Genomic DNA, 13,853 nt, shown 5'->3' with positions numbered 1-13,853 from the left:
CATAGTGAATTAATCAATTTTGAAGCTTAATGAGTATTAGGTTGGTAAACATGTTAGCTAATCTACGTACAGCAATGTTCCACAAACAGCAAGGATGAAGAGCAATTAAACTGCTACTGTTGGGTTTGAAGACTAAATGTTGACATTGGCTCTAGGAGAATCCTGCAGCACTTTGAACAGTGCTGTAAAATTGTTAATGCCCACTCAAATATGACCTTGGTTTGACATCTTATCATGTGTTCATATGTAAATACCATTCACAGAATTCAGGAGTTACTATACGACAAACCTGCCTTCTGGCATTTGCCGAGTGCCAGTGACATGTGTCTATGTGGGTCAAACCTCCAAGGCCAGCTCATGTTGGGCTCCAGGCTTTTGGATTCTAACAATAAGAAAATAAGATGGTATCAGTCCTCTCCTGGCAGCAAGGCGTACATGGTCTAAGCTGTCAGACTAGCTTTCCTCATGCTCTAATACACAGCTCAGCAGCAGTTTTGCTGTTATCTATCCTTGATGTGCTGGTGATATGTCAGGTACGTAATTGCCTTGAAACTTTATTTCCCCCCTTTTTTTTGTTTGCTATATGGGAGAAATAGCTCACAATGAAAACAACAAAAAAAAAGGCTTTGTTCCCTCTAGAAAAGATTTCATAGCTTCCATTAAATGGATATCAGCAAATCCTGGACTTTAATTGTATAATTTAAAAAATCTAAAATAAAATCACATGAACCATGGAAGGTAGCCTTCCTTCATTCCATAAAGTACTGTTTTGGGTTGGGATATATTTTCACAGGTTCAGCGTCCCTCAGGGATTCGTGAAACCATCCTTATTGACTTGAGGGTGGGTGAAGAGTGATGGTGGATTACAGTGAGGGAATGTGGGAGGTGAGGTTGATCTGTGCTGAACTGAAGACCAAGGTCATACATTTTCATGTCACGGCAAACAAAAACATGGCTTATTTTCACAAACTTCCCCTAATGGAGGCTATCATCAGCAGTGCCACATCTACTTCTAAACCAAGTAGAATTGAGTAATTAAACTCAAACTTGTTACTGAATCTTGGACTTTCTAGGTCTGTGTGACTTACTAACCTAACCAGTACAAGAGCTGAAAATGTGTTGCTGGAAAAGTGCAGCAGGTCAGGCAGCATCCAAGGAACAGGAGAATCGACGTTTCAGGCATCAGCCCTTCTTCAGAAAGAAGGGCTCATGCCCGAAACATCGATTCTCCTGCTCTTTTGATGCTGCCTGACCTGCTGCGCTTTTCCAGCAACACATTTTCAGCTCTGATCTCCAGCATCTGCAGTCCTCACTTTCTCCTAACCAATACAAGACTCCACCGTAAGATGAATGCTTCTTTTTCTTGGTCTTTGTACTCAAGTCACGTATTGCTGATTCCTGCAATTTTTACTCCCCATGGCTCCTGCTTTGGTTTGATTCAACCTGCTCATTTGACGACATTGTTTCAAGTTGTTTAAAAGAAGCAGCTTGAAGCACATATTCCAAATATCACCATAGTACCTGGTTGCTATGGTAATGTATGCACTTGCTACCAGTTCCCAGAAATGTAAGAGCATAACAGTGAAATCTGATTTGACCATTTTCAAAATTCAAATTAGGCACTTCACAAATTTCCAGACTTACCACTGACTCCAACACTTTCTGATCCTAACCATTGTTTGAATAGTTGGTATGGAAAATTATTTTGCTGTTGTTATTTGCAACTCCATTTCATCCTTTTTTCTTTGCTGCACTTGATCAGTTATCATTTCCTTTTGTTTTTTACCATGTTCCCCAGTGATAATTAATCTCTCCTGCCTCCACCTTACCATAGATCTTTCCTTGCGTTCTTTACATCCTACCCCCTATCTATGCCTCCATGTTAGCTTAAAACCTGATCCACCTCTCACATCTTCCAGCTCTGATCTGAAATATTACCGCTGGGGTTTTCACAGTTTCATGGCTGTTCTGTGCCTGAGCCAAACTGGTGCCAGAATGTAGGCCCTGTCCTCATTCCTTCCAGATCCTGTCTTTACTGGAGGAGAAAGGGGACAGGAATTAATTCACACATATGGGATACCCAAAGCCAGGAATGCCAAAGTGATGCTTTGCTGAGTTCAAATAGGCCTCATTTTCATGTGAGCAAGGCCTGCTTCTCAGAGAATTATTCTTGAGAGTAGGCGGGAATGTTCATAAAGGGTGAATGAGATCGGTGAAACTATCAGGCTGTTGATTTATTTAAATCCTCTGTTCTTCACATTTTGAGAAAATAACAGTCTGCCTTGAATCTCAGCTGAAAATATTTGGTGCTTGGACGTTAGACACGTATGTGCTGAAATAATCTTAGGAGCTATCACTACAGTATTATTACTGCTAGACTTCTTGCACTACCTGCGATTATCACATGGATTTGGCGGGGGTGGGGGGAGAAGGGACGGAAGAGGATGTTTGATTGATAACTTCACGAGGTAATTAATGGATTATCTGTCTTTGATATGGCGTTATATATAAAAATTCAGAAATTTTTGTGTTTGATGTAAATGCTTAAAAAGATCCGGGGAGATGTATTGAATGGGCTTGCAACAATGGGCAATTCAAACTGGGCATGTTTATTTGATATGGTGAAGTCTGCAATAAACGTTTAGAACTTTATATTGTTCATTTCAGCATGACTCCTGAGATACTGGATGAGATGTCAGAAGTTGTAAGTGCAAAGGATAGTGGATGGGGAGATGTGAGTTAAAATAGATTGCTTACAATAGATTAGTATTGGGGCTATTGGGGTGGGTAGAATTTGAATAGGTTGACATGAACGGTATGAGATTCCATGGTTTGTGAGTGGAGAACCACAGGTTGGCAGAAAGAAATGAAAGGCATTGGATGGTAGGGGCATTAATTAACATGAATGGGGAATGTGTGCTGAGGTTGAGGAGTGAGTATGAAAGGATTTAACCACTTTCCCCCATTGCTATTTGAGAGCAAGTCTAGGCATTTAAGGATTTGTTTCTCCCAAGATGGTTTTGCTAAGTAGAGATGTTTCCAACACTGAGCACAGACCTCAGGAGTGAAAATCCAGGCCTTGTTTCACTCCCAATAGGTGCTGGCTGACTATTGAATGTTTAGAACGTTATCTTTATTTATTTCAGATTTCTAGCATCCTGAGCATTTTCCTTTTGTGTTGTGTACATGTAGGCCAAGCACTACTGAATAATCAGTAGAAAGGATTTCATATTCATGCACTGAATAATATTGTAAAGGATGTTTCAGAATCATTTAACCTGACGCATTGTGTTTCTACATGACTCATCAAATGTCACCAAGCGGATCTTCTAGAGGAATAGATTATCTCACAACAAGTCTCATAAAATGATCCCATACATCATTTGCAGTTCAGTTATTAAAACTTTGTAAAGCTTTAGTGACTAAATATTTTTCACTAATATTTCTTTTCTGAGGGGCTTCCCTTCTCTTAGAATTTTGCAGGAGTAAACTACACTAATACCCATCAGCAATAACAATTTATATTTGTAGGGTGTCACAAAAATGATGCTGCATACTGCAGTCTGCCTTCTACATGTTTCATTTGGCCATTATGGTCATTAGAAAGGAGATGTGGGAGTGGGGATATTGAGATTGGCGAGATGTCTGTTGTGTGGATCAGATTCATTCAATACGGGATTTGATCACAATTCCAGCTGAGATTGATTTGGGGCCTACCTCATCACTTTACCTATAATAAAAATGGAGGTGTTTTGCTTACTGTGTCTCAGTGTAAAATCGCCAGGGACAGAGAAGCCCAACAAGTTAGCAGGCAGAGTGCCTGCTCCCTCATTCCATATGATCATGGCTGGTTTGATTGTGGGCTCATTTCCACATTTGTGCAACCACCAATATTCAGGGCTGTCTTGTTAATGAAGAATCTATCTACCTCAGCCCTCAATTTTTTGATAATGATTACGGTCCCACCTCCACCACCGCAGGAGGAGATTTCAAGATACTAACACATAAACATGTTTACTGATACTTTACTTTTAAAGCTTTATTCCTTTTCAAATAGCGCATCATTCATTATCACCCCTTCTATCAACAAAACCAATTATTTTCATGAGACAATTAAGCATCAAAGCAAGTTTTTATTTGTTCAAAATATCTTTGATGTACACTACCTTAGATACTAAGTGTAAAGGCACATTTGTCACTCAAACAATTGAAATTGATATATATATTTCCAGTTTTTATTTAACTTTTGACAAAGTACAATCCACATTTATCTCTTCTCTGAATAATAATAGACAGGTTGTCAGCATGGAACAATACAGCCTGGAACTGAGATTTTCTTCTCACTGTTCAATTTTCTGTATACATGGATGGACTAATTAAGTTTCAGCATTCTGAAGTTGTATCATATTCTGCTATTCCAAGTACCCAACAGAGTTAGATGCACAGCACTAAGATTAACCATTAGTTGGGGGAGTGGGGAAAGTGCTGGGCATTGCGGTAGTCTTACCCTCATTGAAAGTCATTGGGATAGGTTTGGTAGTGTGTCAATCTTCCCATCTCAAGCCAGTTCATTCTCCAACCACAATATTTTTTTCTATACTGAAGGTATGCATAAAGTATTAAAAAAATCTCTAGTAGCAGCTTGTTGCTACTGCCATCAACAGGCGGAAAGTAGGCCCATGATAGACAGAACAACACTACTAGTCACGATTTTATTCAAAATATATATTTTCTTCTTGATTGAGATAGTTCATGCATTTGAGGAAAAAAAATGCATAAATTGGCTTGAATTTAATCTGTCATTGTTATTTGTATGCTGAAGGGTTCTGTTTTGGAATTTAAATAAGAAAATAGATTGGTGTTATGTAATTTTTTTTTACAATGAGACAGTGCCTTTTTCTCTCTTGGTTACCTAGCATTAAGAGCCTACGCGCATTGCCCGTCACTGCCTGTTCAGCCTCAGTTACCTAGCAGCATTTATTTCACTCCTTTACTGTTGAGCTTCTCAGAAAGCTTGTCGTACTTAGATCTGTGGAGCAAACTAGTTAAAAGTGATATCTGATCCCGGAGTGCATACTGCGCTGCCCACGGCAGGTATACGCCACCTTGAAATGGATAACATGACAGCTGACCGAAAAACCTGTCGCAGACCAGCCCAGTGTTTCAATTCAATCTGAAAAGTTGGATTCAGGGTGCCAGTGAGCTAATATAATTTATTTCATGTTTTATGATGCAAGTTGAAATGTTTATATTGCATTGGAAAGGTAACTCACGTAAGATTTTATTTGATTTTTTGCAGCTCATCAGCGATGGCAGTGTGGTGTATGCAGAGGCTCTCTGGGACCATGTCACTATGGATGTCCAGGAGCTGGGCTTCAAGGCTGGTGATGTCATTGAAGTAGTGGATGCTACCAACAAAGAGTGGTGGTGGGGCAGAATCGCGGACAGTGAAGGCTGGTTCCCTGCCAGCTTTGTACGGGTAAGGACCATTGCATGTAGGAAGGAAGATTGATAAAATTGGAGTGGGTGGAAGTTCAGCCAAGACATTGAATTGAACAGTTATTATATGACAGAGACTGAGGAAGGAGCACTAGCAGCTTATAGCTACCATCAAGTCTGCAATCTGAAGCACTACCTCAGTTTGCATTCAGTAGTCCACCATCTAATTCTGTTTTCTTGTCTGTATGGTTTGCTTGGTGCAGATCAAATGGCAATAAATAAAATCCGAAGATAAAAGATATTACAGAACCACAGTACAAAAATAGTCATTTAAAAAAATCAATTGCTGGAAATTAAGTATTTTTTTTGAGTATGCAGATATTTGGTATAAGCTGCAAATGTGTTGCTGGTCAAAGCACAGCAGGTTAGGCAGCATCTCAGGAATAGAGAATTCGACGTTTCGAGCATAAGCCCTTCCTGATGAAGGGCTTATGCTCGAAACGTCGAATTCTCTATTCCTGAGATGCTGCCTAACCTGCTGTGCTTTGACCAGCAACACATTTGCAGCTGTGATCTCCAGCATCTGCAGACCTCATTTTTTACTCGAAGATATTTGGTATAAACCCAGAAAGTTAAATCCACTGATCCTGCAGTCTTGGCAGTGAGCATGAATCTACATTTTGTTATTGCTGCACTTTCCAAATCAAACGGCGTTCCTATCGAGGGTTGCAAGTTCAACCAAATTACCCCTTAATGCCACTTCTTGAAATGGTTCAAAATGTACGATGGAGTTTGGTCTTATTTACTACCTAACCTTAACATGCAAGTTTTCAATGAGTGACCTTCAACAGTATATTGTGTAATTTCTGACGTTGGATGAGACCAACTGGGGCAATTGTGTTTCCCTAAAATTTCCCTACATTTCCTACCTGCTACAAAACAACAGGAGTAAATTAATGTTGCTATTTTATATGCTTTTAAAAACATTGGCTGTGGTGAGCTGACATTTTGTTTGATACTGTACCTGATACAAGAGTATGAAACTACATGTTTTGTTTAATGGCCACTACAATCGACACTGATTAAGCCAAATGTTATTATATGTTGAAAAGAAAATTGAATTGTCCTGTAGATTGAGTTTAAAACATTTCAATAAAATTGTACAGGAGTTGTTTTTATTAATGACTTCAATGGAAATTTAGCAATGTCTAATTAAGATTTGAGCTGCATTAGCTTCCCTGATGTCTCAGCAGGCCAGTGTGGCGCAACATACAAACTGCTTAGCACAAACACAGGAAAATCCCAAATGTTCTGATTGGGAACTCATGAATAGTATTGAAGAACGACCCTAAAATACAACCTTGATGATGGTTTACAGTGAAGATGACTGGCAGACCACTCTCTCCTTCAGGTTGTCATTAATGGTCATTGTTTAAGCATAGAATTAGAACTTTAATTTACAGAAGGGATCAATTTAAAGAAAGGTGCTTTATCAATATTTCAAAACATAGAGACTGAGCTAAAGAAATTGGTATTGAAGGAGATATCAAAGAGGGATGGCTTAAAATGGATACTTCTTCATCGTCTTAACAAGGCAGTTCCAGCAACAAACCTAGTTGACAGAAATCACACACAGAAAAGTGAAGTGAAGGGAAAATGAGTGATGCAGTAGAAACTTGACAGATTCAAAAATGACAGAAAAAAGAAGTAATGGAAGCATTGGAATGAATTTGTTTCGGGCCATTATCGTAAATCATGACTGCACAAACCTCTTGGATCTCGTTATGATGATAGTTCCAGTTGGAAAGAAAATAAAAATGTACGCATTTGATTTTGTTTCATTTTCTTCTTTTACTTCTAAAGTTGTGGGTCAACCAGGATGAGCCCATGGAAGAATACCCAGTCAGGGTCGAGGACGGAAAACCTGAAGATGCCAACAGTGCCAACCGTCGACTGGCCACAGGCCAATCAAAGAAAGACCAGATGCGGACCAATGTTATCAGTGAGATTATGAGCACTGAGAATGATTATATCAAACATTTAAAGGATATCTGTGAGGTAAGGTTTGGAATAGCACATTTAAAAATTGCTATTCATTTACGGCTTTTAGAGAGGATGATTTCAGCCCAAGTATCAATCCTTTTTATATTTCTCGTTATGTCGTAGAAATATATTGTTGGAAATGTGGAAACATTGCTTCATGGATTTTCAGGGTCTACTTTCTAAACACAAGATTACATGTATTTGGTGTCAACCTGCAGCAAGTCTGAAACTTTATTGTCTACCACAGAAAGCTCTTGGGGCCAGTTTGTTAGATACATACAGAAGGGACCGAATGTGGCCCTTGCAGCTAAAGGGATCAAGAGGTGGGGAGAGAACGTAGGAGAGAAAGGGAGTGGGATACTGAAATTGCATGATCAGCCATGATTACATAGAATGGTGGTGCAGGCTCAAGTGGCCAAATAGCCTACTCCTACACTTACTTTCTATGTATCTATGTTTCTATTCTAAGTAGTGGGCAGGTTGGGAAACACAAATGTTTACCTCAGTGAGCAAATGCTGATTGTATACAGTTGAAGGCTGTGGACTGCTGTTCAGGGCATTGACCAACCTTTGCAAATCCTGACTTGGGATGACGTTAATATGAATATTACCTAAAAGAGGAAGAAGGTCTTACTCCTTGCACCAACCTCATTTCATCTGGAATGACATCAGTGGTGCTGAGAAAAGTTAAGGAAGAGGTATGGATTTCTTGTGAATCTCCTCAGGTGCTGTGTCACTGCTGTACTAAATATGTCGGAAACTGATTAAAAAAAGGTTCTCAACTTTGTTGACACCCATCTTCAGAAGCTGGACACTTAGCCACAAAGAGAATTTAATTAAGAATGTTTCATTCAGAGCTAAGATTAATTTGATTTCAATTGCAGTAAACTCCTTCAAGTTCATATTCTGTCTCGATACTTCATTTCTCCTCCTGGTTTCTGCACCTTTGCTATTTCAAGTTAATCCACGAGATGATTGTGTTCTTGCTTGTCTGTTTTTTTGTTCTGTGGTCCTTTCTCTCCTGAAAGTTTCTCTGCAGCATGGCCCCAAGGGGTCTAGTTAACTCTGATAGTTACCCAACTGCCAGTGACTCATTTTGACAGCTGGCAAATATTGGCTGTTCAACTATAAAGGCATTGCAGTTAAGCCTGAGTTTTCCCTCAGATCACGTAATCCCAAGTGTTTAGCTAATTCCAAATTCCCAGGTAGTCCACCTAGCACTGCTTTGGCTGAGATTTGTTAGCAAAACACAGATGAAGAATCAGACGCTGGGCCTTCCTGACCAGCTCATTCCTTGAACGGATAGACATTTTGGGCAGAACTTGCCTCTTCCAAAGAACTAGTAAGGGTGGGCTGGTTGTGGAGGTGGTCAGTGGATCAGTGGAAAGGATATATAATCAAGTGCACCAAAACTGGAAGATACTCACCCCATTCCCGCCACCTCAGAAATCGGGTTCTCAGTGTGGGAAGACGCATATTTGGTCAAATTTTCAACCAACCATGAATTAATGCCTTGAAGTTGTAACTTAGTGTCAGTGCCTGATCTTGCCTGGCACACAGTTACTTCAGCTCCAGGCAGGGTGAGAAAATGCCAGTTGACTGGTAACCCAGTGCAGGTGGGCTACTAGTTTGGTTGGAATGATGGGTTCTCTTGATCTGCAGTAGTTGATATAATTTCAAGCAATTTGACTAATGTCAGGCATATGACACGTGTGAGCCACCCTTTGCCCTTGCCTCTGACCATCTGCCCATTCTGACCCCATGATACCAACCCCAGAAACCCCATCAGTGCGCACTTTTTTCTGACTTCTGATCCTCCATCTGTGGGTCCAAGGGGACGGTGCCTGGGCAGCATCGGTGATGCGACTGAGACATCAGCCTCTGATTGGCCAGCAGCTCCAGATGGGCTGGATCTCTGGTCCAGTTTTGCAATTCTGGCAGAAAGCTTGACAGCAGCCAATCAGCTTCCTTATTGCTGTTTGATTGGATATGCTTTCGGAACAAGCTTGGCCTTAAGTTTCTCAAAACAAAAATATCCTGCTTCCAGACATGGTCCATGAATGGCAAGATTCCTCCAATTTTTGGTGGAGGACCAACTACACAACATTAGAATAATTTGCTTACTCCTTTAAATCCTCTGCCATGCACTGATCCTAAACTAGAGACAGGGGATACATCTGACCTCGGTTCTCTGGTCATGTGGAAGATTTATCCATATGATCCGGCATTTACATTGTCCTTCCCCTTGAGGGAAAGGGACATTGTCTGGTATAATTGTATAATGATATCGATGAAGATAGATAGAACTGATAAACTGGATAATGTAATTTGATATTATCTGGTTGTCTTGAAGTTGGAGTGTAAGATCTGAGCAATAATAAAACACTAGCCACATAGAAAATTCTTCATAAGCAACCCCACAGCCTGTTGTCGAGCATCAAGGTCTCTCGCAATGTCATTTTAATTAGTACAGATTGCTCTAGATATACAATGTGTGTTTGAACTGGGGGCTGAGCACGATAATAGGTCGAAACAAATATTTGAGAATTATCCATTAAGCTGCAATGCAAGAGTCATTCTGCTCCCCTCCAGCTCTCAGAGTGAAATGTGCAGTAAAATTACACATTTTTCCCACAGGGCTATGTTAAGCAGTGCCGAAAAAGGACAGACATGTTCACAGAGGAGCAGTTAAGGACCATCTTTGGGAACATTGAAGACATTTACAAATTCCAGAAGAAATTTCTTAAAGGTCTGGAGAAGAAGTTCAATAAAGATCAGCCCCACCTGAGTGAGATTGGTTCTTGCTTCCTTGAATATGTGAGTAGTTCTGACTCTTCTTCTGCAAGTAATTCACTGAGGGGGAAAATGATTTTGGCTTTTCTCTATTTGATTTTTTAATAGCAGTTTCAACAGAAGTGTTAGAATCAAAGACTCTGAAATGTAATGAGAAAGCGAGAAATAATTTCCATTTATGGACTTTAGACCTTCATAATCGTTGAAGCTCTATTGAATTGCACAATAATAACAATTTCCATTTATATAGCATCTTTTAAGTAGTAAAGCATCCCAAGGTGATTCATAGGATCAATTACCAAGCAAAGTTTGATGATGTGCCACATATATTGGAACAAGAATCCAAAAACCTGGGTCAATGAGGCAGGTTTTAGGGAGTATCTTAAAGGAGGGTAGAGAGGTATTAAGGCAAAGGCATTCAGGGAGGAACTTCCAGATCAGGCCCAGGATATGAAAGCTGACAGTGGTGAAGTGAAGAAAATCAGGAATGCACAAGAGGCTAGAATAGGAGGTGTGTAAGAATCGTGGAAGGTTCAGACTGGAAGAGATTACTGGAAGAGATTATAGGGAAAGGCAAGACAACAGAGGATTTGAAAACAAGAATGAGAATTGCAAAATTGTGATAGTACCAGTTTAGATCAGTGAACATAGGATGAATGGGACTTTGGAGGAAGTACAGTTTTAAATATTGGCAGTACTGTTTTAAATGTCATCTGGCTTTACGGATGCTAAACGGTAATGGACACCTACCAGAAAACATTGGGATGGTCCAGTCTAAAGGTAATAAAAATATGAATGAGGGTTTCAGGAGCAGATGAGCTGAAGGGGGAGCTGAGTCAGGAAATATTGCTGTCATGAAAGTGGACAGTCTTCTTTGAGAGGATATGTGGTAGCAAATTGAGCTCAGGATCAAATTAGATCCCAGATTGCAAACAATCTCATTCAGACTCGAACAGTATCTAAGGATGTTGCCAGGGAACAAATTTTATGGAATGTTTACAACTGTTTTAATGCAGGAAATGTGGCAGCCAATTTGAATATCAAAAGCAATAAAGTAAATGAAGTGATCACATGTTTAGGTGTTATAGTTTTATATATCAGTAGGATATATAAAATATCAATGACTCAGAATAGCTACAGCACAGAAGAAAGAGAATTTTATTCCTGCACAAACAGTAATGTCAAATTGGTTTGGCATGACAGGTCCCCAAAATAATAAAATAATCCTTGGTACGTACACCACCAAGTCTCTGTTTAATTGTGCATAGAGAGGACTCTGCTGTCAGTCATTCCATTGATAGCCATTTCTCAGTTGTTGAATGGACCACTCAACTACAGCAGAGATTAGAATGTTGCTGGAAAAGCACAGCACGTCACGTAGCATCCGAGGCCAGGAAAATCGACGTTCCGGGCAAAAGCCCTTCATCAGCCCTTCATTCTAATCTGGCTGTAATCTTCAGCATCTGCAGTACTCACATCTGCCCACTCAACTGCAGCAGCCCAATTAAGCCAGCTAAGGCCACACTTGGTGGCCATTTTCAGATGTCATTTTCTTGGCATCAGACCATTTCAGCACTGCCCGCATACCTGCTTTGTTTGAAGGTTGACAGCATCTGAGTGCCAGAAGGCCATCAGTGGGGCTTTCTGTGATAGGCCCAACAACTAAGTTGCAGACATGAGAGGTCGAAGACTAAAACCTTTCATGTGAAGGAGTTTCCTATAAGTGCTGATTGCGCTAACAGCACTGGACCTTCTATCATTGCAAGTTTTGAGCAGGGAATTATCTGAGTGTTCTATTTATCTTGCTGTTTTGCCTTAGCATTGTCAATCTTTCCTGGCAAAGGTATTGGGTTATCTCATTGTGCTTCCCAGCTTGGGAGCCCACCCTCCTTCATTGGCAACTTAATTTGAACTCTACAAATGCAGCACCTTCACCTTGAGTGTGGACTTTTCCTCCATATTGTGAACAAAATACCAGGTGTCTGACTCTACCCCTTCCCCCATTGTTCCCCCACCTTACCTCACAACCATCACCACAGCCAATCAAAATCAAAATCAAATCACAGCCAATCACCACACCAATCAAAAACCCTGGGCTAGCTTTTCTCCATCAACCCAGCAACACTGAAATCCAGTGGAGATCCTGCTTCTGGGTCTGGCTGGTATATGTTAACACTGCTTTGTGTAGCCTCAATATCTGCAAGCTGAGGATTTTGTGTTTTGTGATATATGCACACAGGGATGAAAATGGGGCTGAATACCAAGACAAAAAGTATGGCACTGGAAAAATGAGTCAGGCAGCATCCGAGGAGCATTAGCTCTTCATCAGGAATGTGGGGTGGGCCCAAGGGGGCTAAGAGAGAAATGGGAGGGGGCTGGGGCTGGGAGAAAGGTAGCTGAAAATATGATAGGTAGAAGAAGGTGGGAGTGGAAGTGATAGGTCAGAGTGGAGTGTAGAGTAGATAGGAATGTGGACAGGGTAGGACTATTCAAGAGGACGGTGCGGAGTTAAGACGGTTGGATCTGGGATAAAGTGGGGGAGGGGAAATCAGGAAACTGGTGGAATTGACATTGATCCCGTGCAGTTGGAATGTCCCGAGGCAGCATATGAGGCGTTCTTCCTCCAGGTGACAGGTGGCAAGAATTTGATGGTGGAGGTGACGCAGGACCTGCATGTCTTTGGTGGAGTGGGAAGGGGGTTTGATGTGTTTGGTCACAGGGCAGTGGGGTTGGTTGGTGCGTGTGTCCCAGAGAGGTTATCTGATAATGAAGGTCAGCCCAGCTCACTCACCAGTTTTTTACCATGTGAATCAATTGCTGACCTTCCAGTGCTGCTGCTTCTTTTCAGCAGACAGATTTCCAGATATACTCCGAGTACTGCAACAATCACCCTAACGCTTACACCGAGCTCTCCAAACTCATGAAAATCAACAAGTACGTGTACTTTTTTGAGGCATGTCGGCTGCTTCAGAAGATGATCGACATCTCCCTGGATGGCTTTCTGCTCACACCAGTCCAGAAGATCTGCAAATACCCACTTCAGTTGGCAGAGTTGCTCAAGTACACCAATCCAGAGCACAGGTAAGGACTAAGTGAGCTGCCACTGTGCAAGTAATACTCGTGGAGGGAATCAGCACTTAAGGAAACCAGAGAACTCATTGAGTGAACCAAGTGGATATTTTTAAATCAAGAAACTGACTTTTGGTTCTCCTGTTGTCAGTCAGAGTAGTGTAGATAAACTCACAATCAAAGCTAGAAATTAGGTGAGGCAACAGTCTAGTCGTATCATCACTAGCCTTATAAATTGAGGGAAAAAGTGAGGTCTGCAGATGCTGGAGATCAGAGCTGAAAATGTGTTGCTGGAAAAGCGCAGCAGGTCAGGCAGCATCCAAGGAACAGGAAATTCGACGTTTCGGGCATAAGCCCTTCTTCAGGAAGGGTTGATGATTCCTGAAGAAGGGCTTATGCCCGAAACGTCAAATTTCCTGTTCCTTGGATGCTGCCTGACCTGCTGAGCTTTTCCAGCAACACATTTTCAGTTATAAATTAAGGGACCCAGGTAATGTTCTGGGTTCGCA

General features: G+C 41.0%; 1 protein-coding gene across 4 annotated transcripts in view; it reads left to right on the top strand.

The window, feature by feature from the left end:
• LOC132821934 (uncharacterized) overlaps positions 1-13,853 on the top strand; it is a 462,849-nt gene that overhangs the window by 409,178 nt on the left and 39,818 nt on the right. For 3 of the 4 annotated variants that reach the window (XM_060834914.1, XM_060834918.1, XM_060834916.1), the window contains 4 exons: positions 5,300-5,479; positions 7,303-7,497; positions 10,120-10,299; positions 13,124-13,356. In XM_060834914.1, coding sequence (XP_060690897.1) covers positions 5,300-5,479; positions 7,303-7,497; positions 10,120-10,299; positions 13,124-13,356 — 788 coding nt within the window. The remainder of the gene's footprint in view (positions 1-5,299; positions 5,480-7,302; positions 7,498-10,119; positions 10,300-13,123; positions 13,357-13,853) is intronic. The other variant, XM_060834915.1, reaches the window with a different exon arrangement.

Source organism: Hemiscyllium ocellatum, chromosome 13 (assembly GCF_020745735.1).
Source record: "Hemiscyllium ocellatum isolate sHemOce1 chromosome 13, sHemOce1.pat.X.cur, whole genome shotgun sequence".
In the NCBI taxonomy this organism is placed as follows: domain Eukaryota; kingdom Metazoa; phylum Chordata; class Chondrichthyes; order Orectolobiformes; family Hemiscylliidae; genus Hemiscyllium; species Hemiscyllium ocellatum.
This window is presented reverse-complemented; position numbering and strand designations above follow the sequence as displayed.